The following is a 26,015-nucleotide window of genomic DNA, read 5'->3' as shown; positions in this document are numbered from 1 at the left end:
ATGTCATGAAATGTGGCTAATATTTTGCAAAAAAAAAAATAAATTATTATTTCCTGCGCTATACATACATATCAATCAATACTTCAAGTTATCAACCTACATAAAGTGTCATAAAATGTGTATTTTACATTTTCAACATAACATGAACATTGTCATTAAAATACAATTTAGATTTATTCATTTACAAGATTGTTGATTTAGACTACCTCGTTATGAGAAACAGATTACAGATATGTTTGCAGATTGTTTGATGACAATGATATTCTGCTGGAATGTTGTCACAAATTCAAAATAAAGACACAAAATTACGCTTGAAAAACGTTGTTTCAATTTGTCTTCAATTTGAAGAAATTGCTGATTTACTCAATCAGTAAATTTTATAGTCACTGTAATTCATTGATAAGATCACAATAGGTCATGGTATGCAAACAGTAAAACAATACTTTAAATACCTAATTTTTATAGATATGTCAATATGCTGCCAAATGCTAAAATATTATCTCTTTCTTAAGTTTCCACAAAAGACGCAGTCTTGTGGAACCATAACGACCTCGTCACAATTTGTTATATATGATAATGTTGCGGAATTAAGAAAAAACATATTTAATAAATCCCAGTGATTGCATAAGACGTCTATATTCGAATTAAAGTAAAAAATGGAATAAATACTCGAAAATGGACGTCATGTAATAGCTACCAGATAAAGAGTAGGACTGTTACAAGAATGATCAGCAGTACAATGTAGCTGAACGTGTTAAAAAGAGTGATTTATAAGCGTGAGGCCGTCGCTATCGTCGCTTGCCAAGGATCTGAGTCTTTGCACTGGGCGAGTTAACGATAAAAAAAAGCTCGCTTTGACATGCGAAAACCAAGTCTGCGAGTAGTAGGCCTAAATTCTTCAATTTGGAAAATGTCAGGGGCCTGCAGACACATTAAATAGAAAATGAAGAGATACGTACCGCGAGGAAAACCATGACGCCTGAAGTTCATCTTACACTTCTGTTTCCATGAGTGATATGAGAGTAAACTTTTCATGCCAAAACGTTACAATATTTCTCTTCGAACATAGACGTTTCACTTATAAAATTAACAACGTATTATCTTTAACTGGTTTATAATTTAAGTACGATTTTAGTTCGTACTAGATCTTATTTCTGTTATATAATGACACTGTCTCCCAATTTAGTACAAAAATAGTCGATGTAAAATCATAAAATAAGGTAAAACCCTTGATAAACTGCATTACTTAAATGAAATATATGACTTGTTAAACAAATGGATAACATATAGACTAATAAATATATACACATACGATTATAAGTAATGTAGTAACCCTTATCTGTTTAACAAATGGCTTATTGATTGTCATATACAATGCATGCATTTTATCTTTCCACGCTAGCATACGGGATCTTAGTCGGCATAAGTACCTTCGCACGCTGCCATTCAAGGACACGCATAGTCGCTGGTTAGACGATTATCAGTTATTGTGTGCAGTATTCAGTTGAGTTTCAGAGCTGTACACGCGTTATTATGTGCAGTGTTGAGTTTCATTTTTCTTTTGCTTCAGTCATGATTCAGAGATTTAACACAGAACAAAGAATTTTCATTTGCTGTAAATAAAAAAAAAACACTGTTCTGTGTCGTAGAAACTTTCAAGGACGATTTCCTGGAGATGAACCATCTGAAAGGACTACAGTTCATAAAAAAGTGATAAATTCAAAACTACGGGATCAATAATGGACAAGAAAAGAAGACGAAGACGTCATGTTTTAACAGAAGATAAGTTTGATTATATAGGTGCTCGATTAGAACAATCGCCGCGTAAATCTCTCATGAAGTTCAGCCGTACATCAGCTCATAGTGCTACAAAATTACTAAAATTTCATCCATGTAAGATTACAGAGGTGCACGCCTTAGATCCCGAGGATCCTTGCAGAAGAATCAATTTTTGCAAATTATATCGTCTTCGAAAAGGTAAGCATTTTAAAAACACAATTTGAAAAAGAAAAGCTGTATGTTCTGCGGTTTATCTCGCGTGTTCTTAACTCGTAACCCAGCACTCAGTGTTGGGCAGCAATGATGTGCACCGCCACTTCATTCCACTTTCGCGAGCGTGGAAAGATAAAATGTATGCACTGTATTTATTGGCGTTACATAAATTATATCGAGTGTCAATAAATTGTAATAAACTGGTTTAACAGTGAAAGAGCGTATTTCAAATTTCCCCGTAATACTTTAAATGTTTGACCTCTCTAAAAGTGAACAAAATCTGTGTTTTACAACTTTTGGAAATAAATTATGACTCTAATTATTTCGTTCGTAATGATTGCGTAGTTCAACGAGAGAGTGAGGTGACTGATAAAAGTAATATTTTACTATCACATTAAGTTGGTAAAATGCAAAGCACAACAAATTAGTATTGTATTTCACTAGTTCTTATAGCATAGCATAAGTACTGGAAAAATGAAATCATTTAAATGTGAATATTTTAATACACCGAGTGGTCAACTTACCGCTGCTAATGTAATATAATGGTGGAATATTATTTTATAAGCTTTTAAGTACAGTATTTAAAAATAAAATGACAACCTGTAACTATATAGTATTAAATAATGTATAAAATATATTAGAATGTTTTATAGACAATGGAATAGTTGAAAGAGCATGTAAAATGACAACTTATATGAACAAGAACATAATCAATCAACTTTAAAATGTAGCATGTAAGTTCGTCATAATATTATGATCAATTATTTTCCAGAGATATTTCGGTGTAGTGTTTCTTACATAAACGGTAGCAATTTAATTATAATAAACAATGCGTATTGAGGTTTTTGTGGGTTATTTTACAATGCTTTATCAACTGATGTGGTTATCTAGCGTCTGAATGATATGAAGGTGATAATGCCGGCGAATTCAGGGTCCAGCGCCGAAATTTACCCAGCATTTGCTCTTAATAGGTTGAGGGAAAACCCCGGAAAAACCTCAATTAGGTAACTTGTCCTAGCAACCAGGATTTGAACCGGGGCCCGCTCGTTACACGGTCAGGCATGCTAACCGTTACTCCACAGCGATGAACGTATTGAGGTTTCTTAAATGAATTTTTCTCTGATTCTGCTCGATAACTGGTGATACATTCTTTCATGAGTATTAAGTGAATAAACATTTGAAAGGAATGCCGAAGAACTTTGTTAGAAATAATATAAACGCATTTTTATAGTTTCATGTTAAACAGCAATGATAGCAACGTTAAGTGAACCAGTTTGTAAACAGACATGTGCCATTAAATCAACTCATTTCTTCTTCAAGTATTATGTCATTTTGACCTGATACGAACTTCATTGATCAGTCCAGTTCTTTTGCCTCTAGAACTGTAGAAGTTCCATGCAGAATATGATCATGCTAGTTCAGTCGGCTAAAATGAAACTTCCACTAACATTAAAAATATTCAGCTGCGACATACTGTGCTAGTTTAATAGTTTCTCTCTTCCAGTGTTTTCAAACAATCGAACAAGGAATGACAATTCGGTAGCCTGTACTCCACTACAATCGCGTGGTATGAGAATCCAAGCTTCGCCGTCATAGACTTTTTTTGGAGTAGCCATAGTTCTGTAAAATGTCTAGATATCAAAGACCATTTAATTGTTTCATTCACGCGAATGAACATCCCTAATTTTTACACCGCTATTTCTCGCCCGCTAAGTTTCCTGTTCAGCGCACAGACACATTTCTACAAACCCAAGTTTCGCGAAACTACAGAGGTCTCTAGGCTAATAGCATTCAATGGATCCGAGTTGTAGAACATACGACCTCTTAAAAAGTAGGAAATGTTTATACGTGATGAATATAAATACAACAATTACAAAGAACAAAATTCATTGTCTGTAATTTTAGCTGTGGGCTAGTTGATACATTCTATCATATCAAACCTTTTATAGTCCAATTTATGGCCATATATGTGTATAAGGACTCCACAAGTATCACATAAAAATGTACAGTAGAACCCCGATTATCCGTCACCCTATTAACCGATTGGCGGATTATCCAACTGTCTATTTCTCGCCCTTTTTTCTTCAGAAATAAGTAACTTATATGAAGTACTGTTTTGTACATCATATTAGTAGGTTCTACATATGTTCTTGCTAGAGAGTGTTATTACAAGCCTTTATCGTTACACAGCATTGTCTACTGTTCGAATTGCCGTTCTATAATATAACATTGTATATAAAATGACATGTCTTCCATGGGTGTTAACAGAAAACGTGTTGTGTTAAGTATCGAAAAAAAAAATGAAAATAATTGAATTGTTTAGAAAGAAAAACTGTGGCTCATCTCGCATCAGAATATGAGATTTAATAAAAAAACAAAGATAAAATGTAAACAAGTATGTAAATCTACAACATGAGACCTCTTTTATTCCTATCTTTCCTGAGACAGTCATTACAAAAGGCTTCCTTGCCCCTTAAGAACCTGTCGTTGACAACCAGACTTAAGTTAGTGAACTTCTGATCCACTACTTAGCGAGTTAAATACAAGATCATGGAGGAAATTACACAATCTTCCACAATACGGATTATCCGATTTTTTCGATAAACCGTTCAGTCCATCCCCTTCATTACCACGGATAATAGAGGTTCTACTGTAGTTATAAAAAACGTTATTAACAACCGGTGCGGTGGTGGTAAGTTGGAGAAATTGAGGCTCTAATGAAATGAGGATATTGCTGGAAACTTCGTAACTGCATCAGACGACCCTAATGCAGGTTTCTCATCTCGACTATGCGTTCGTGAGCAAGAGACGTGAAGTTGTCCTCGACGTTGCTGACTCTTGCATTGTCATCGTCCGAGTACGGTCGTGCTGGCTGCGATATCCCTGGAGGACACTCCGACCTCACAAGTTCTGAGGGTTGTCTGAAACAGAACGCACAAAACTTGGTTAGATGAGTGACCGATACCACATAACAATATCAATAATTACTATAATCTTTGCAACAATATTACCAAAATCAACTGAAGATCGAGAAAAGAGTTTTCATTTTGAATGTGGATTTGATTCTAAAGAAGTAGCGCTGTTACCATTGACATATTTGCTCCGAAATAAAATAATCAAACTATAAATGCTTGGTTAATAGGCAGACACAAGGGGGAATTAAAAAATTTGAGTTCGCAAACTCAGTAAAATACTACCAACAAATAAGGGAATCCGTCAAGGAGACTCTCTCAGCCCACTCCTTTTTAATATTTTAATGAATGGTATAATTTTAGAATTGAAAGGACTTCGTGGTTTTAACATAGAAAATAAGAACGTAATTATGTTATGCTGATGATACAGTGTTAATAGCTGATTCAGAGGATTCGCTTCAACGATTTCTCTATAAATTTGCTCAGACATGCGACAAATGCAACTTGAAAATATCTACAAAGAAAACTAAAGTATTAACTGTTTCTAAAGAACCAATCAGATGTAAATTGCAATTATATGATAAGGTCGTAGAACAAGTAAATCACTTCTAATATCTTGGTGTTTGCGCCCAGGCTACCAAATGGGATCATTCACAATGATTCACATAAGCATTGACATAAACATTACCGTAAGACGTTAACATGAAAGTTTGAAAACTCCAAACTTTCATGCTTATGCTTACGTGATTTGCAAACAGAACACAATCATGGAGCGCTGAAGTATACGACAGAATATGAGGAAATGGCGTCGTTGTTATTTTTCCATGGTTACCAAGTATGTTTGCTGTTATGTTTATGTTTCCATCGTGAATGATGGGTATGACTTCTTGATTTTACTGTAGCATTAAGTTAACGCTTACGTTATGTTTAATTTTCATTGTGAATGAGCCTTAATAGCTGAAGTTAATCAACAGATAGTGAAAGCATCACGGATCTCAGGATCCCTGAAGATACCGTCTGGAATAATAAATATCTACAATTAGAGACGAAAACCCGTATATATAAAACAGTAGTATGGTCAATTTTAACATATGGTGCTGAAACAAGAGCCGAAACCACTAGATCAAAACAATTGATAAATACTGTAGAAATGAAAACATTAAGGAAAATTGTGGGGAAAAACAAGACTGGATAAAATAAAAAAAATGCGGACATAAGGAACCAATGCCAAGTGCAAGAAATAGGTGAATGGGTAGAAACACGAAGATCACAATGGGCAGCACACGTATCAAGGATGCCTGAAGATCGTATGACTCGAATAGTAAGAGACAGCATACCAGTCGGCAAGAGGAGTCCCGGTCGTCCTAAAAGTAGATGGAGCGACTCCCTGGAACTAACAGGTCTTTAGGCCTACATCAAGAAGAAGAAGAAGAAGAAGAAGAAGAAGAAGAAGAAGAAGAGTTCGTAGACCAGTCTGAATTTTGTCCCTTCTGTTAGTGATATTTATTAAGGTGCGTCAGTTACTATGACTATTTGCTCCTTTCTCCAAAATTCTTTAGATACAAAACATAAACAATATCAAAAGTAAAATACGAACACGAATTTAAAAAGTTGGTACACAAAATTGAGGTACCGTAACTTTTAAGGCCTAACGACAATAGCTGTAAATACAACAAAAACACGATTGTGCAAAAAAGTAATTTTCGCATACTACCATATTATAACTGTACATTTTTAATACGCTCTCTGCATCATAATCCACAGTTAATTCCCGATTTACCACGAAAATCGTCTGTAGCTGCATTTAGATTGGCAACAGGCCATGATTGTTTGGTCAAACACCTGCATAGAAATGAAATATATCAGTCCTCTAACTGCCCATTGTGCAACTCAAACCAAGAAATGGATTCGGAACACCTCAAAATCTGTGCTTCAGTGGCTGGTCATGATAATATCTTTGAAAAATATTGGAGTGCAAAAGGTCAAATGACTTTATTGTCAAACGCCTGGCATTATAAAATAACAACATTTTTAATACGCTTGCCTACCGTTAAAAGATCTACTTTTAGTAATGTCCGTCTAAAAATATATTTAGAAACGTCATGTAATGTGAAGCTTCACATTCGACTGAAGGTGCACTACCATTGCAATAAAATAACACACTTTTACGATACTCACCTGTGTAAGTACTCTTCTTGGAGTCTTTCACTGAAGTCACTGTTCTCATTAATATCCTCCTCTGGTTTGCTGAGCTGCATGTAGCGCTGAAATGCTACCATCAGCTGCAATTATAATAAACAATTTGCTTTGTGTAGTCAAAAAGTTAGTTATACTTATATTGCCATATTATATGACATCATTAAGGCTATTCAGAGTAAGGAGAAGAAAGTTATAAGGTCTGTGAATGCCTATTGTGATGAAGAGGCGATAAACAAATGCCTAACTGTAAATATTAATAAGATGAATCAAACGGCTTAAAACTTTTCTACCATGTATATGATCAGAGTTTTGGTTAGTTTAATTTGTAGCCTATACGTAACTGATTTCGTAATTTTCAGTAGCTCATGTAGGAATTGTAATAGGGGATTTGATAACAATCGCTTCAATTTATGAATTTGTGTTTTAATAATATTGAAGCGTTGGACTGAATAACGGTCGTAACGGTCTAAGTTACAATTTTTCAAAATCGAATTTTTAATGGAATAATGCTTTGTAAAGTCTTACAAGCTGTCACAAAAATTGTTTATAAATATCTGTATCACAGGCGCTTCTACACGAGCTACAATCATGAATTTCTTGTTTTGAACAACGGTCTATGTCACTAGTCACTTCTAGCGTATCCAGTTGTTTACATCGTATCGGGAGTTATTGCACGAGAGTTTGTTCTCTTTAGGAACACTGGGTACTTGAATTCTGTGTATCAGGTTTCGGTTGATCTATTATGTAAAATGGACGACTGCAAGACAGTGACAATTTCTATGGTATATATTGACCGGGTAAATAAATCTAAAAAAAAAATCCAGACAAATTAATATTAATAAGTGGAAAGATGTGTCACGAAAGTCGCTGAGAGATAGTGGTCTTGAGTATACACAAGGAAGACGAAGTCGCAAGTTAGTGCGAAAGATTCAAATTACTCACTTTTTTAAGCTTCTTCTAATAAATATCTTGACTGTGTTATTTCTACATTTACTATGGTAGCGTGAAAATTAAACTTCATACAATTCCTATTACAGATTGAAACTAACAACAATCTTAGAAAGAAAGACTGAAATTATAATCGTTGCATTCTTTAATTGTACTCGTCCAGAGGTCAGATATAAGTTCATTATTACTAGAGTCGACGGCAATTCGGAAGGCGGTAGTCTGCTAGCGTTTGCGTCGAGAGAGACGGATAGAGAGAGCAAGACAGCGTACAACATTGCCACATCGTACTTCACGAGCACGTGCAATACAAATAGCGCAGGAGAGAATTTAAATTATTAAAAGACAATAATGACCTTAGCCGTTGATTACTGTAAGCATGCCACCAAACAAACCCTGTTTAACAATATTCTTTGCACGGTTCTCAATCCCACACCACATGCTTCTGCAGTCGTTTCTTGCACGTTGGCAACGTTGCAGCCAGCATCAAGATGGCCGGCAGCGTTGTGCTCGTCAACGTTTTTAAAATAATTATACGTCTTAAACAGTATTTTCCGCACCTGCCTGTGCAATACTTGTTTTTTACAGTCTCGTCTTACATTTATTTATCTTACATACACACACAGTAAATGTTAGTTTTATTTATTCAGTGTATTGAAACACTCACACGTGAACAAACGAACTTGGGAAGTACTTGTTACAGACTGATTCCGATTGGTTCTGCTGTACAAGCTTGTGACGTCACATGCCAGAAATGCTACGGCGCATATAACAGCCGACCGCCTTCCGAACTGCCGTCTAGTCTAATGGTATAAAAATGCGCGCCACAGGGATCAGAAAAGTGGCAATATTGTTACCTTCATTATATGACAAGAACATCAATGCGGCTTATACATAACCGATCACCATATTTGTTTGAAAACGTTTCGGACTGCAGTGTATATATAATGCCCTTGAAATAAATCATTTTTGTGATCGTAATGACCATATATTTTCAACATACCTTAATTTACAATATTGTTTTCAGTATATATTTGCCAGTCTGTAACGAGATAGGAAGTTATGAAGCCACTAGTTTAAATTTATAGTTACACTCCTTGGTCAAAAACAGTGAAAGTTCTCAAATGTACCAGGAGTAGTAAGACATATTAAGCCTAACAGCAGGAGGTAGAAAGGGAATGAAGTTTTATAGATAAATTCATATAAGAAAGGAATGGTATATTTAAATATTCCACCCACTTCATTAACTCTAATAAGTGAAGTAAACAAAGCTTAGTTGAACAAAAATAACCTAGGCCTAACTTTCAGATCTTGATATGATTGAGTATTTAAGACATTTCATTTGCGAAATTATCATATTGTTTACTTGAATTTGTAGTGTAGCAGTCATATATATAACAGTTATCAGTGGCGTATCCGATTAATATTGTTGGAAGAATATCTTCTTTCTTGTAAAGTAAAATTATTTGACAGGAGAAGATCTTTTATTTCCCTTAGCTAATTGTACACTGGAACCCCTTGAGAGAAGAAGCGAAAAGTCTTCGGGAATTTTTGGTTTTTAAGAGTGTAGTGGTAACAGAAAAAGTAGTAAAATTGATAAATTATTAGACTATAATAATTATTAGCAGCAGAAGCAGTGGTGGTGGTGTTAATTCGAACAATAATTCATATTTGTATTATTTCAAATCTCTTCACAGCTATTCTTTTGATACCAATACTGGACACATCTCTAAAGCAATCTTGAAAGTGCAAGTAATTTATTTTGTACTTTTCAGCTCTTCTTCTTATTCTTCTTCTTCTTCGTCTTCTTTTTCTTCTTCTTCTTCTTCTTCTTCTTCTTCTTCAATTTAATGATTAGACAAAACCTGTACCAGTTTCTTTTTGGTTCATATATTAGAATAATAATAAACGGTTTAAAATTTAAAATACTAAATGATTTGAAATCCATGTGAAAGTACTCACCCTTTCCCTTCGCGTGTAAAGCACGTAGGCAACGACTGCTGAAAGCACCGCAATTATACAAATGACTGTTATGGTGACAGAAGCTGCCGAACTCAGACCAGAGTCATCTGGAAGCACAAACATAAGGCACAATTACAATTTCGACTTCAAAATGTAAAATAACTTTTACAGTCGGCCTAGATTTACTTTTTTTTCTTTTATGCTTGTATTTCGTTATTGCTTCAGAAATAAAAAGCTGAACTAGTCCAATTACAATATATCTGTTGTTTCCAATATTGCCCTTTCGGAAGCATTATAAACTACAAAAATAACGCATGATTACTGTATTTTAGTACGTACTAGGAAAGGTACTACTTTAAGACTGCTGCCGAGATTCATCTGTATCACTATACATACTGCGTGTTCAGTTCAAAGTATGTCATGGGTCGCTGTATGCCGTCATGTGGCTAGTCATTGAGCCTAGAGAATTCAATTTTCCTACACTTCCACAGAGGTGTATTACCTATGTGCCAGAGAAGTTGCCTAGCAAGTACGGCGTTCATTCTAAAGAGTACTTACCGATACGTACGGTAACTCCGATAGTGGCAGGAATGTGAACTGTTTGGAAACACATACTGAGGTGAGTTTTTTCTTACTGTCGGGATATGGGAAGAGGGTTAAGACTATTACTTACGTATTTGTTGACATTAACCTCGACGGTCGACATGGACACGGAGCATTTGATTTGTGTTGTGGAATGATGCCGTTACCGATGATAACAAATACCCTGCGTACGAATAATAGGCAACTTCTCTGTAATAATATCTGAAACTCGCTTCAAAATCGCTGACTCACAACAGTGACGTCATGACACACTTTTAAATGAACATGCAGTATAACTTCGGTTAATAATAGCATGCACATAACATACTTTTATTTCATAAAGAGCCGCGGCACACCGTTTGCGGAACACCACGTAGTCAATAATGTTGTCGTACAAAATAAATATGTAAATGATTTGATGTTAAAAAATACATATATCTGTGAACAGTAAATCAATTACAAAATATAAAATATATCTACTTTTCCGTGGACTCGAACCTCCTCACAACATCGCAGATCATTTGTTCAGCACAATGTTTAATCAATTGAGCCATTTCAGCAATTGGACTGTAGCACAGTCTAGTATTGACAGTCGCGAAGCTCAATACGTAGTAAATATGTAAACATTAGATAGTTGCTCACCACTAGGATCGCTAATATCGCCTCATTACAGGCAATGCAAAATAGTACCGGCACAGTCTATTGTTTCTAGCACCCTCAAAACTCAAGCTTTGTGACTGTATATAGTAGACTGTGATTATAGTGTAGTATTCACATTTAGTTCTCCTTGGCGGCGCGCAATTCGAAATTAATGTCACACTACTCGCCTCAAATACAATTTCTGTCGTCGATTTGCAAAAGGGAACACGTTCAAATTAACAAAGTGTTGGGAAACTCCCCCCCCCCAAAAAAAAAACCATAACAGACTTAAAAAATTTAAATGTCTGTGGAACCTGAATGTAAGTATCCTTAGTGACCTATTTAGGAAAATATATATATATATATATATATATATATATATATATATATATATATAAACATTTGAATTTGTTAATTTAGTTATAGTTGTTGCGATTTTTCAACACTTTGTTATTTTGGACATGTCCCCTTTTGCAAATCCACGACAGATTTGAGGTGAAGGTTTTCTAATCATTCGTCAGATATATTCGGTCTAATGCTTTCTTCGCACCATGTGCAGGGTTAAAGAGATATAACTACATTAATTTTAAGAGCAAAATCTTTATGTTGTAAGTAACCAAAAAAGTCACATGTCATTTTGGTATTTGAATAACGGTTTAGTCGAAAAAAATAATTTGTGTCTGAAGTTTGAATCTCATTTATGGTAAAACTATTGAGTATTGAGACGTGTAAGTAGTAAAATATCAAACTATTGGGTATTGAGACGTATGAGTTGTAAAATATCAACGCGAAGAACAAGCCGAAAAAAATATTCCTTTGTCATTTCTTCTTCATTTGTGTAATAACGTACAAAATTAACTGATTAAAAACGCATTTATAGTGTGACGGAATCTTCAGGAAAATTTGACATCGTTGCAGTTAAGGGTTGTTCGACAAGTAGATACCGTTTATCTGCGTTCCTACGTTCTATGTCAGCAGTAGCAAGTCTTATGCCAGCCTGTTTGTAGAATTTTAAAAGTGAAGTCCGTTAAAGATAATCCAAAACTTTCTAATCTTAAATACCTACATACGCTTTTAATTTATGGGGAATTAAACATTGCGCTGTTGCAACGTATCCACTTCCAGTCTCTCAATAGAAACTTGATTTTTTCCATAACTGTTATAGATAGAGAAACGGTTATTCGAACTTATCTACTAGTTTTATTGAAATCTATTACCCCTTTCACACTGTAGGTATATATTCCAACATAGAAATGGAAATACATAAAAATGTGCGAAATCTACTTCGCAACCGTATGACCTGGCGGGATATTCGAAAATCAATGTCGGTCATCTTTTATTTCCACTAGTGTACAGTCTTAGAAAAACGTTTTGTCGCACAGATACTTTATAAGTCCCAGAACGGAGGCAGTGCGCATAATCAGAGGACGTGAGACATGGTTCACAAGAAAAGGACTAGTTGAGGTAATAAAATTAGTTTTGTTACGTTGTATGTCTGATCGTGCGCACTCCCTCCTTTCTGGGACTAATAAAGTGTCTGTGCGACAAAACTTTTTTTCTAAATAATAATCTAAATAATATCACAGATTTCTCCTACCTTCCACTTCGATTGAAGTGAATCTCTCCATTTCTGTTATGTTGTTCCACACCACACATCGGTACACTCCTTTGTCTTCCTCCTTGACGTCTTTGATTACTAGCGTCTGGTTGTTGTCCCTGAATTCCACCGTGCTGTCATTATGAATTCGTTTACCATCCTGAAAATAGGCAATGAGTTGCTGTATCTTAAAATTGATTCACTGTTGTCAAAATGCGCATTCATCAGGTTTCCGCCCCAGTAACCAGGATTAAAATTCCAATGAATTTCAGCTTTCAATATTGTAAACAAATAGGCCTACATTGATGGAGACAAGTTTCAGCATGACATTCCCGTTTACTATAGTCATGTATCATTTCTTCTTGGAATTGTATCGGAATGTTTCTTAGTTTGCATTATTTGTCCGAGGTGCCAATCACAGATAGGTATGAAACAGCCCTAGGAGATAGGTAAACAGTGATAATCTTGAGAATCTGTCATTATGAGAAATGAAGTAGTAATGATAATGAGCCAAGGAAGAAAGAATCAATCAATGTTCTTAATGTATCCAGCTGTTTGCTGACAACATAAAGTCCACTATAGTCCACTGTAGTCTATTCAGTTGTTTTTCACGAGAAATGAGGGGTATTTTGATCGGTGTTCATTATAGATGCCTGTTGCTATTATCCAGATGTGGGGTGTAGCCAATATATACTGCAGGGCTGTGTCTTCTGCAACTGGTCCTGATGATTTTAATTTACTTCTTTTGTGATTTATGGATGGACAGTATAGAAGAATGTATTCCAGATTTTCATAATGATTATTACACCACAGACAAGTAAGATTATCAGAAATGTGAAATCGGTGTAGGTACAATTAAGTGACAATGTGACCTGTTCTGGCTCTTGTTATAAATGTTTGAACATGTCTGGGCAAGTTTTTGTACATTTCCAGGTCATTTGGTTTCTTTTGTTCAGACTGTAAAATTTTTCCTTTGTCGGAAGAGAGCCAATTGTTGATCCATAGGTTTGTAAAATGAGACTTTATTGAAGCAAAAGCATTGGATAGAGATACATATCACTTGAAGAGGAAGGAAGAAAGAAGAAAAGAGTGAAAGAAGTGGGAATTGTAAATGCGAAATGAAAATAAATTGAAAACAGAGAGATGAAAATGAAAGAAAATGAAGAGATGAAAGTGGGAGTGAGCGTGGAGGTGAAAGAAGGACAAATCGCAGAAGTGAAAGCGGAAGGAGTGAAATTTGGTAAAGTGTAAGAAGCAAACGCTAAATATAGGGGGTGTGATCATCTAATAATGTGAATACAAAAAGAGAGTTTCATGAAAGTATACACTTACCTTGAACCAATTGATTTTGGGTGGTGGATGACCTTCGGACTTGCAGAACACTGTTAGGCTGCTTCCTGTGTCGGCCTTAAGAACGGTGCTATTAATGAGATTGGTCTCTAGAATTGTTATCGGGTCTGAGAAAAAGAGAAAATATAAAACACAAAGAGGCACAATTAATATAGCCCACTCTTTGCGTTGGTCTCAAAATTGTTCATTCAATACGAGTACATTTCTCTGCTAGTCAATAAGTACTTCTGACAATCTATCAGTAAATCGGTCATTAACTCACTCACTCACTCACTCACTCACTCACTCACTCACTCAAATCAAGTCAGTCATTATGTCAAAGAGTCAATCAGCAAGTCATTTATGGTCGGTCTCATGTATCTTTAGAGTAAAGACGAAACAAGTCCTCTGCGCAAGTGGTATGTGGGATGGCTAGGATCAGTGATCGCTCTGGGGGTAGGTGTTGGTTGAACGAAGCTAGCAATCGCTTGCAGGGATTGGATCATTTCTATCTGAACTCTACTCTACCTTCTACCTCAACGGCCTCGAGCTGATGCTGCCCGCAATACACTCCGGCACAGATAGACTCCGCCCACATATGCGTGAAGTTACTCCACAGATTCCTGGGACGGACTATAGTATTTCGTTACAGTTTGTCAGTCAGTATATCAGGTTCTGTGATACTGTGAAATTGTTGGTGGGGAAAAATTGTTGTGGGACAGGTTTTCTTCGAACACTTCAATGTTTTCTGGCATTCTCATTCCATATATTATTATTATTATTATTATTATTATTATTATTATTATCATCATCATCATCATCATCATCATCATCATCATCATCATCTAATTATTGAATCATAACCTCACAAACTCCGAATAACGGCTTCGCATCAATAGCGCATTTTTTTTTTTAATTTCAGTTGCTTAGTTACCTGTGACGTTGACATCTCCTTCCGCCTGCACCATTTCCAGATCGTTCTTAATCTTGCAGGAGTACATCCCTTTATCTTCTCGCGTGATATTAGTTAGCAGTAAAGTCTGGTTGTTGTTAGTCAGCTGGATCCTGCTGCCAGCATTGAGAGGCTCAGTTTCCTTATCCTGCAAAAAGCAAACACGAAATAAAGGATTTATTGATTTATTGATTTTGTGAAAGCTTTTGATAAAGTCCGAAGAGACCTTTTATTCGACATATTACAAGATAAAATATTCCAAATTTGCTATTACAAAATATAATAGAAATCTACACAGACAGCAAAATAAGTGTCAAAAATAAATAACTGTATATCCGACAGAAAATTAGTTAATAATGGAGTTCGACAAGGTTGTCCACTATCACCAACTTTATTTAATATCTATATAAATGAAATTATTTTAAAATGGAACCAAATCTACACATCAGGAATCAAAATAACAACTGCTCTAACATTAAATACCTTACTCTATGCCGATGATCAAGTCATAATTTCCAATTCAGAGGATAATTTACAAAGAGGATTGTATACATTAAATAAAATATTAAAAGACTTTGGGATGGAAATTTCAGCACAAAAATCAAAAGTAATGGCATTTTTAGGACAAGACCCAGTCAGAAGAAAGATAATACACAATAACCAATGCCTCGAACAAGTACAAAATTTCAACTATCTGGGTTGTGAAATATCTTATCAAAATGAAAAAGATGTGAACAAGAAAATTACCAAATTTACACAAATTCTAGGAATAATAAACAATACATTAAAAGCTAAATTAGTACAAAAAATCTACAAGAATAAAAATATATAATACACTAGCATTACCCTCCCTTTTATACTTAAGCGAGATTTGGACATTAAAGAAAAAAGACATGAACAGAATCAAAGCAACGGAAATGAAATTTTTCAGGAGGACAGCAGGATATACTCTTTTAGACCGAAAAAGGAATGAAGAAATTTTAGAACAGTTAGAAGTAGAGTCAGTAGAAGAAAAAATCAACAGATACAAATTCAATTGGCTAGATCATGTAAGAAGAATGGAAAATTCAAGAATCCCAAAAATTATGATGCAGTATAAACCTAGAGGACATCGTCGACCAGGAAGACCTTTTAGAAGACTGCTAGATGGGGCCGAAACAGGTCTACAGAGGCCTAATTCGTGAAGGATGATGATGATGATGAAATAAATAAATGGAATTGAATGAAATACTGTCGAATAAAACAGAACAGAACTGGAAATAGAGTAAAATACAACGGAATACAAATAACATACAGCAAAGAATGGAATGAGTCCGCCGAATAAGCTCTGTGGCAGCTTGTCTGCTTCCAGACTAGCAGGCCCGGGTTCGATTCCCGGCGGAGTCAGAAATTTTCTTGTAAAATTTCTACCTCGGTACTAGGAGAGATGGCCATGCACAACTTGTGCCTGGGTTAAATCCCAAATCTCTCCGCAGTGCATATGAAGGGAAGGCATATGTTACTGTTGATAGTGATTCGTCCATCGGATGGGGACGTTAAGCCCCTTGGTGCTATTCGACAGGACTAGGCTACGTGCCGGCACCGGGTTTCCCCTTCTCCCTTCCTCACTTTCATCATTATCATCCCGCCGAAGTGGTGTGGAACTTGAAAATGGGTCAAAGTCCTGCCATCTATCCGCAGTATGCGGAACCCGAATCACGCAAGTGAAGTGGGTAGACATTGGAAACACACACACAACACACACCCACAGAATGGAATGAGTAAAATTATGAATAAAACACGGGATACCTAATAGAGGAGAAAAAGGGAAGGAAGCGAAAAAAAGAAGTGAGGAGAGGAGAGAAGAGGAGATGAAAGACGTCATTTGGGGGGGGGATAGGGTCAGTGCCTCATGCTGACAAGCAAACATTCTCATGGACGGCAGATAAAAAGTTATTTTTTTTTCTTTCACCATGTTAATAATGTCAAAACAAGTGCTTATGCAATTTTAGCCACTCCACCGCAATTACGAGGCCGTCTGGAAAGTGATTTTCCCTCAAGCCATTTACAGAAAAAAGCACAATTTCATGGATCGATGTATTGGAACAATTGCTGTATCTGTTTCAATAAATCTTTATATTTTTCAAAGTCACTGAAGTTGATGTTTCTACTCTGTAAACACTAACCAGATGTCTGCACTACAGAAATCCGCAACGCATAAAGGGATTTGGAAAGATTACTTACTTACTTACTTACTTACTTACTTACTTACTTACTTACTTACTGGCTTTTAAGGAACCCGGAGGTTCATTGCCGCCCTCACATAAGCCAGCCTTTGGTCCCTATCCTGAGCAAGATTAATCCAGACTCTACCATCATATCCTACTTCCCTCAAATCAATTTTAATATTATCCTCCCATCTACGTCTCGGCCTCCCCAAGTGTCTTTTCCCCTCTGGCCTCCCAACTAACACTCTATATGCCTTTCTGGATTCGCCCATATGTGCTACATGCCCTGCCCATCTCAAATGTCTGGATTTAATGTTCCTAATTATGTCAGGTGAAGGATGCAATGCGTGCAGCTCTGCATTGTGTAACTTTCTCCATTCTCCTGTAACTTCATCTCTCTTAGCCCCAAATATTTTCCTAAGAACCTTATTCTCAAAAACCCTCAATCTCTGTTCCTCTCTCAAAGTGAGAGTCCAAGTTTCACAGCCATACAGAACAACCGGTAATATAACTGCTTTATAAATTCTAACTTTCAGATTTTTTGACAGCAGACTAGATGACAAAAGCTTCTCAACCGAATAATAACAGGCATTTCCTATATTTATTCTGCGTTTAATTTCCTCCCGGGTGTCCAAGATATTTGAATTTTTCTACCTCTTCGAAGGATAAATCTCCAACTTTTATAGTTCCATTTCGTACAATATTCTGATCACGCGACATAATCATATACTTAGTCTTTTCGGGATTTACTTCCAACCCTATTTCTTTACTTGCTTCAAGTAGAATGTCCGTGTTTTCCCTAATCGTTTGTGGATTTTCTCCTAACATATTCACGTCATCCGCATAGACAAGAAGCTGATGTATCCCGTTCAATTCCAAACCCTCTCTGTTATCCTGAACTTTCCTAATGGCATATTCTAGAGCGAAGTTAAAAAGTAAAGGTGGTAGTGCATCGCCCTGCTTTAGCCCGCAGTGAATTGGAAAAACATCAGATAGAAACTGGCCTATACGGACTGTGCTGTAAGTTTCACTAAGACACATTTTAATTAATCGAAATAGTTTCTTGGGAATACCAAATTCAATAAGAATATTATATAAAACTTCTCTCTTAACCGAGTCATACGCCTTTTTGAAATCTATGAATAACTGATATACTGTACCCTTATAATTCGGAAAGATTAACAACAGTAAATACATAACGGAAGTTGATGGTTGTGCATTGGAGCGATGCAAGGGAATATCTATAAATTCTAATATCTCTTCTCATGGGCCAAGTTGCCTTGTTTGCCTTTACATAGTCTGTTATTGACGATAATCCTCTTGCCAATAATATGATGAATTTAATTAAAACATGACATCCTGGAGCTGATTCGTATTCCAAACTGGAATTTTACGATACTCGATTCACATTCTTGCGTGACATGGAGTCATCATGACGCAGAATTAAACCTGAAACGTTACAGGACGTGTCCGCCGAGTTAGCTTTGTGGTAGCGTGTCTTCCTCCAGACTAGTCGTCTCGGGTTCGATTCCCTGCGGGGTCAGAGATTTTCGTGTAAAATTTCTACCTCGGGATAGGAAAGGTGGCGGTCCGAAACTTCTAATCACTAGACTGTGCACCATTATGCCTGAGTTAAATCCCAAATCTCTCCGCAGTGTATATGAAGAAAAGGCATAGGTCTATGTCATTGTTGATAGTGATTCATCCGTCGGACGAGGACGTTAAGCCTGGCGGCCCCGTTGGTTTGTTCGACAGGAGTAGGCTACGTTGAGTCCCGGGTTTCCCCTACTCCATTCCTCATCTTCATCATCATCCTCAACCATTCCCTGTACTACATTTACAGGAAAATTTACACACACTTACCTTCGTACACTATATACCTCTCCACAGATACATATCATGCATAGCGTGACCCGCCGAAGTGGTGTGCAACTTGAAAAAAGGGTCACAGTCCTGCCATCGATCCGCAATATGCGGAATTCGAATCACGCAAGTGTAGTGGGTAGGCATTGGATACATACACGCGCGCACGCACACATACACACATACAAACACACACGTTACAGGACGTCATCACATTGGCAACTGACAGAATTTCCTGCCTTACATAGGATTCAAACCGACGACCGCCGCTCTCTCAAGTATAATCCATGGCTGGTAAGGAATAATGGTAAGGTTTTGCCTGATGTGATAACACTGTTTGAACAATTCCTTCTTCCTTAACAACTGTTTACTAAAAGAAGACGGGTTTTTACAAACCTTAAACCAGAAAGTCTGCGGCGGGGGTTGTCCTTCTGAATTGCAGAACAAGGTGAGATTGCCCCCAACCACTGCCAGGAGAGACTGGTCGCCGTTCAGATTTGTGTCTGTCATTTTCGGACCCACAGCACCTATGCAAAGACATTTCATACAGAATAATATTAATCCATTATATTAGTAGACAGTTTAAAAATCGGCATTTATCTTCTTTCCACTTGGACCACTGGCATGGAAGGAATGTTCTAAGAAAGAAAGAAATATTTATAATGAGCTAACTGTACGTAAAATAAAATAAAATAAAACAAAATAATTTATACATATAAATTTACTAAAATATTAACATCTTAAGTCTACCTTATATATTTACTTAAGTACCGTAATTTCCCATAACTATGGTCCAGGCACCCAACTATGGTCCAAAACGCATTATGTACTACTTAGTCCCCCAAGAGTTCGGTGTTTGCCATTTAAGGCGCCACTGTGATGGAATTATGTTCCCCATAGATGCTTCTATCTACCATTACACGTGGCAGTGATATGGATGCTTAACAAGGTCAGTGTGCATCGTTCTATTGAATGTGCGAAGACACGAAATCATTCAGTTTGTGATTGTCTGTTTTATTAAGCTCTCCTCTGTAGAACTGGTAAGTTATAGATATATGATTCTTTGTACAATTAAACCTGGCTATATAGTGTTTACTTTCACATAATAATTACACTGGCAGAGGTTAAGGAATTTGGATGAAAAATGTTTAACCTCAAGGCTAGAAGTCAGTCCTCAAACTATGTACCACAATTTTTCGTGGACCATAGTTGTATTTCATTTTGAAATATTTGTTTCAATAAAATGTGATCAGTGTGATTATTTACTTCTGCAAATACGGTATCTCAGTATATTCTAAAACATCATTTAATATTATAGTCAAGTAAACAAAGAAACAGGCTGTTCCAGCATCAATGGTACTAGCACGAATGATGGTGCGGTAAAACGAAAACTTCAGGGTAGAAGGAAAACAACCTCCCTATGGGTGACTATGAAAGGGATGAAATTGAATTGGATACAGATTATGATGTTTCCGGTGTTCTCTCCATATTTACAGACAGTGAGTCAGAGATGGAAAAGAAGACGAAATCTCTTAAATTAATGCTAAAAGCACATAGTTGTATGGTAGATACTTATGAGGAGGAATTATGGCCAGGGAAAGTTTTAGAAGTGTTGGAGCTGTTGTTTCATGTATAGTAAGGAGTAGCAATTACAGAGGTGCCGAGAAATGGAAGACATTTTATTCTATAGAAAGGAAAACATAATAAAACAAATTGAAGACCCCAAATGCGTCTCGAAAAAGAGAGATCTGTTTTCAATTTCAGAATTACAAGAGAAGTGGAGATTCAAAGGATCGAAATAAGCCTAATGAATGTAGTTCTCAGTACGATAAATAAACATTATCAGTGAATTTATTTGCATAATATTTTGCTAAGAATGTGTTAGTTTATTTTGATACCGCAATTTTGTTCTTTAATATACACTCACCTGCAAAAAAACCGGGCCAACTACATTTTCTTTAAAATTTTTGAAAATTGTAGGATTTTTTAAATAACTCATCACAGCAACTTACAGCAGCTCCGAAATGTTCTAAGTAAAGAATGGAATAGAATCGACCAGATTGACATCCAGAATCTGATCGAAGGGTTGAACCGGCGAATGGTAAGAGTCAACATTACCGCTATTACCAACATCTGGATGGCCACAAAACCAGTTGAACATTTGGAAGAAAATTGATATAATTTGTAAGTTTTTACATCTTTTAATTATATCCGTTGTTTGGCGTTGAAAATAATAGCGCAAATGATAATGAATAAGTTTTTTTTTTTCTGGGAAGCAATGTTTTCTTCATTTCATAAAGGGTTTTCTGATTCTCACCTCATAAAAAATTGAAAAACTTTAGGTGGCCCGGGTTTTTTTTACGGTGAGTGTAGTTGTTCATTATTGCAGAAAAATGACTTTCAAATTTTACTTGTTTGTTGAGTGTTTATGTAATGTGTACTAATAAAAAGAATCCATGTACTTTTCATTTATTTTTAATATTTCTGTGCTAGATTATGTTTCTACCCTTAAATTAGAAAGTCACTTTATTGATTTACGAATAATTACAGCTCCTGCTATAGTCCATTCATGCTTTCAAGGATGAATATATGAGTGGACCGTAGTTGGGCAACTCAGAATACAACTATGTACAAATGCTTATTATTTTTTTAATACTTGTAATTAAATAATTTCAAACACATATGTCAATATTCATTTAATATACACTTACAAGAGTCCGAAGCCAAAATTTCACTTAATCTGGATGAATAGTATTCAATATACAAAGAAAAATGTGACAAATGTGGACCATAGTTAGGGGAAACTGCGGTATTTATTTATTCATTCATTCAATATATTCTTTCGTGAATTTATTAATTTATTATTATTCATATATTTTCTTAATCACGTACTATACTTCGTTCCATTACCCAACAGGAGACGTAAACATGCCGGCAGAAGAGAAGTATAATTATTGCTATTCAACCAATGGTAGAGGTTTCATTCCATGCTTATCTTGAAGTTGGGCGGGGGTAGAAAGATTCAGACCACCCAACTTCAAGGCAAGCGTGGAATGAGACCTCTGTCATTGGTTGAATAGCAATTATGCTTCTCTCTCTTCTTCTGCCGACAGTGTTTACATCTTCTGTCAGACATTATGGAACGAAGTATAGTAAAACATTGGAACATACATAAGAGTCCAAATAAACTTGAATAAGCTGAAATAGAAATATGGAAAAATAAATTTTTATTATTACTTCAAATATCAATGTTATATTATTATTATTATTATTATTATTATTATTATTATTATTATTACCACAATATCATATTATTAACATCATTATTATATGATTTTTACTATCACAATCGGTTTCATTCTTATTTTACATCTATGTAAAAGAATTATCTAATTTTTCATAAAGTTCTTGATAGCGGAAACCTAGGCCTATGCATTTATTAACAGACTAGCCGTACCCGTGCGCTCCGCTGCACCTGTTAGAAATAAGTATAAGGAATTACATAATTAAAATAGGACGTTTGATCCAGGGAACATTCGTTTTTGATAGAAGGATAAATCGTTTAATATGTTACTTAATTTAAATTGTATTTAAATAATTACAATGCGGTCATTTTGGTCCAGAGAGCACTCATTTGGTGCAATGATAATTCCTTTAACATGTTTCTTAATTTTTATTACATGCAACCATAGTTTAATGAAGATTGACATCATTTAGATTTAATGTGTATACTTTATATTACTTGCTATATGTTTCCATTGAATTATGGTAATAACTTAATTTTAACCCTTGTTTTCTACGTCTTCAGTAAATGGTTCTGAACCCTTCAGATAACTTAAATAGTGATACAGCATATATAGTGATATGTAATTATATTTCTTTCTTTCGAAAATGTAAGAATTCACGATCTCCTATGTACCATTGCCATGGAATGAATAAATGTGTTTTTTCTTCCTACTAAACAGTTTTATATTTTGCACATAGGAGTTACTGTAGGAACAATAACGCTATAATCTGAGGCAGCGGTGAAAATGTATTGTATTGTTATTTTAAAAGTCTTGTATATCCTTAAATTTCACTCAGAAGTTACTGTAATAACATTGTAGAATTATGTCCATCTAGAGAAACTACCATTTTCCAATGGTGAAATAATAATTAAACAATTAATTAGCTTCCGATATTACTTCATACAAACATAGAAACATTCTCTGCAGGCTATGTTTAATAGTTTTCGATTGTTGTTGTCCAAGGTCCCTCAGACGAAGTCATTTGTTTTTATTTCTATACAGCGCCTTAGATGGCGTTGTTATTGTATTTTAAAACTCATTTATCTCATTAAATATCAGTCCTATCAAACTTTGTATAGAATAAAACTTATCGGAAATCATTTTTAAAGAAACGTTTGTTATGTAACATTTTTCATGAAAATTAATAATAAGGGAGATATTTCGATTTATTTAATTCAAGCCCCCTTATAACCCCCCCTTTTAAATAATGTATTTTGAATGTCATATAGCCTAAAATCTAAGTTACAACGAACTTAATTTATATTCCAATTTTCATACAAATCTGTTCAACCATTATCGCGTGAAAAGGTAACAAACATCCAGACAGACAGACATACAAACAAAATTTTCAAAAAAGCGATTTTCGGTTTCAGGATGGTTAATTATACATGTTAGGACCAATTATTTTGGAAAAGCGAAAATTACCAGAAAAATTTCGGCTACAGATTTATTATTAGTATAGATTAATACAGATTATACATGTTTAAGTATAATATTAGCTTCTTCCTTTTATTCAGACGGATAGTAAAAACATTCAGCAATGGAAGACTATAAAAGTATTCTGATAAGATTCCATTGCTAATTCATGTTTTAGACAAATCACTATAAAACTTGGTAAAAATAGGTGAAAAGTTAGGAATTGAACCAGTCCAACCCCAGTTTCAGTTTATCCATTTAACTGTATTACTATAGACATATTTCTTTCCTTCCCTGCATAACCAGCTAATTAAATCTACGGTACCTGTAATGCTGAGACTTCCAGATGCTTTCACAGTGTTTAGTTCATTTTTCACTTCACAGCTGTAGGTTCCCTTGTCTTCTAACTTCGCCGACTTGATTACCAAAGTCTGGTCTCTCTCCTTCAGCTCTATGACCTCACTAGCAGTTATAGGGTTGTTATTCTGCAAGGAGATGTGTAGCTCATAATATGATATTTTTGCTGCTTAAAACTCTACTGAAATTCATAATCGTTCCCACATGGGCTCATTAGTGCCAGCATGAAATAAACGCTGAGTATTTCGATATTCAAAGCCTAAATGTGAACATTCTATTTAATCTGTTTATATATCTTGATTTCACAACTTTTAACACTATATCACTTCGGGATATACAAATTATTTCTTTCACATGTTAAAACTAGTTGACTAGTTTCAGCCTGTTGCAGGCTATCCTCAGAACTGAGTGGTCCTGGTTTTCGCGCCTTCTGATTGTGCTTCCTGTGGGGGTGTGTTTATGTAGTGTAATGTGGAGTCAAAAAGTGTGTGTGTGTGTTCTGAAATTGAGTTGTGTGTTGAGGATTTCATGGGGATATGTTTTTGTATGTCTGTATATTTCATATTGTTCTAGTGTGTTTAGTTTCTGTTTTTTTTTTTGGGGGGGGGGGGTTGAATATGTAGAATTTCCATGTTTTTATTTATGTTGCTATAGGTGTGGCTAGCATTTGTGATGTGTTCTGCGTATGTGGAATTGTTTTGTAATTTTTTATGGCTGTGATATGTTCTTTGTAACGTGTTTGAAATGATTTGCTTGTCTGTCCTATGTAGAAGTTGTTGCAGGTATTGTATTTGATTTCGTATACGCCTATGTGGTTGTATTCGTGTGTTTGTGTTGCTTGTGTGTTGAGATGCTTTTGTAGAGTGTTTTTTGTTCTGTACGCAGTTTGTAATTTAATTTCTTGAATGAGGTTGCAATCTTGTATATGTTTTTGTTTTCTTATGTTAATGTTTTGTACTTTTGTGTTCTTGTGTTTGTGTTGTATCACTGTGTTTTTTGTAATTCTGTTTTGTTTTTCTTATTATGTTGTCTATTATGTTAGAGTTGTATCCGTTTTCTTGTGCTATGTATTTCATTATGTTTAACTCTTCTTTGTAGTCTTGTTGGCTCATGGTATGTTGAGCAGTCTGTGTACTATTGTTCGGAATGTAGCTTGTTTGTGTTGTGTTGGGTGATTGGACGTGTTGTGTATGTGTGTTGTTGTTGTTGTTGTTTTTGTTGTTATGGGTTTTCTGTAGATTTTAAATGCGTGTTTGTTGTCAACTTTTGTTATTGTCATGTCTAGGAAATTTATGGATTTGTTGCTTTCAATTTCTAGTGTGTAGTGTAGCTTTGGATGTATTTTGTTTATGTGTTGATGTAAGTTTTGCTTCTTTATTTTGTTTCCTTTGTATAGTATTAGTATGTCGTCTACGTATCTGTGCCAGTATATGTCGCAGCGCCATTAAGTTTTAGAGAGGTGTTACATATTTGAGAGATAATAGTTACCTATCTGTCATTATTATAAAATAAAATATTGCAATATGTGTTTAGTAGAATTATTGAATCTTTGAAAGTATTATGTGCAGTATTCTGTGTATAGGCAAAGCAATACAGTAGAAGAAAAAACCAGACGTTACCACTATTAGGCCTACAGTAACCAGGAGCGAAAAGATATTAAAAAAAGAAAAAATATATGATGTTGTCTGTGTATTTGTTGTCTTTGTTTAGTATTGTTTTGTTTTGTGTTTATTTTAAACAGAAAACTGGACGTAAACTAAAAACAAAATATAAATT

General features: G+C 35.3%; 1 protein-coding gene across 2 annotated transcripts in view; it reads right to left on the bottom strand.

Annotated features, from left to right (window-relative positions):
- Positions 1–4,195: 4,195 nt before the first annotated feature.
- Positions 4,196–26,015, bottom strand: part of LOC138704731 (hemicentin-1-like) — a 148,727-nt gene continuing 126,907 nt past the window's right edge. For both annotated transcript variants that reach the window (XM_069832910.1, XM_069832903.1), the window contains 8 exons: positions 24,208–24,367; positions 19,576–19,706; positions 15,092–15,257; positions 14,161–14,285; positions 12,829–12,988; positions 10,011–10,117; positions 7,083–7,186; positions 4,196–4,913 (listed from right to left, as the gene is read on the bottom strand). In XM_069832910.1, the coding sequence (XP_069689011.1) occupies positions 4,757–4,913; positions 7,083–7,186; positions 10,011–10,117; positions 12,829–12,988; positions 14,161–14,285; positions 15,092–15,257; positions 19,576–19,706; positions 24,208–24,367 (1,110 nt within the window). In that variant the 3' untranslated portion in view covers positions 4,196–4,756. The remainder of the gene's footprint in view (positions 4,914–7,082; positions 7,187–10,010; positions 10,118–12,828; positions 12,989–14,160; positions 14,286–15,091; positions 15,258–19,575; positions 19,707–24,207; positions 24,368–26,015) is intronic.

Source organism: Periplaneta americana, chromosome 1, assembly GCF_040183065.1.
Source record: "Periplaneta americana isolate PAMFEO1 chromosome 1, P.americana_PAMFEO1_priV1, whole genome shotgun sequence".
NCBI classification, from domain to species: domain Eukaryota; kingdom Metazoa; phylum Arthropoda; class Insecta; order Blattodea; family Blattidae; genus Periplaneta; species Periplaneta americana.
The sequence above is the reverse complement of the archived record's forward strand: the minus strand, read 5'-3'. Positions and strand labels throughout refer to the sequence as shown.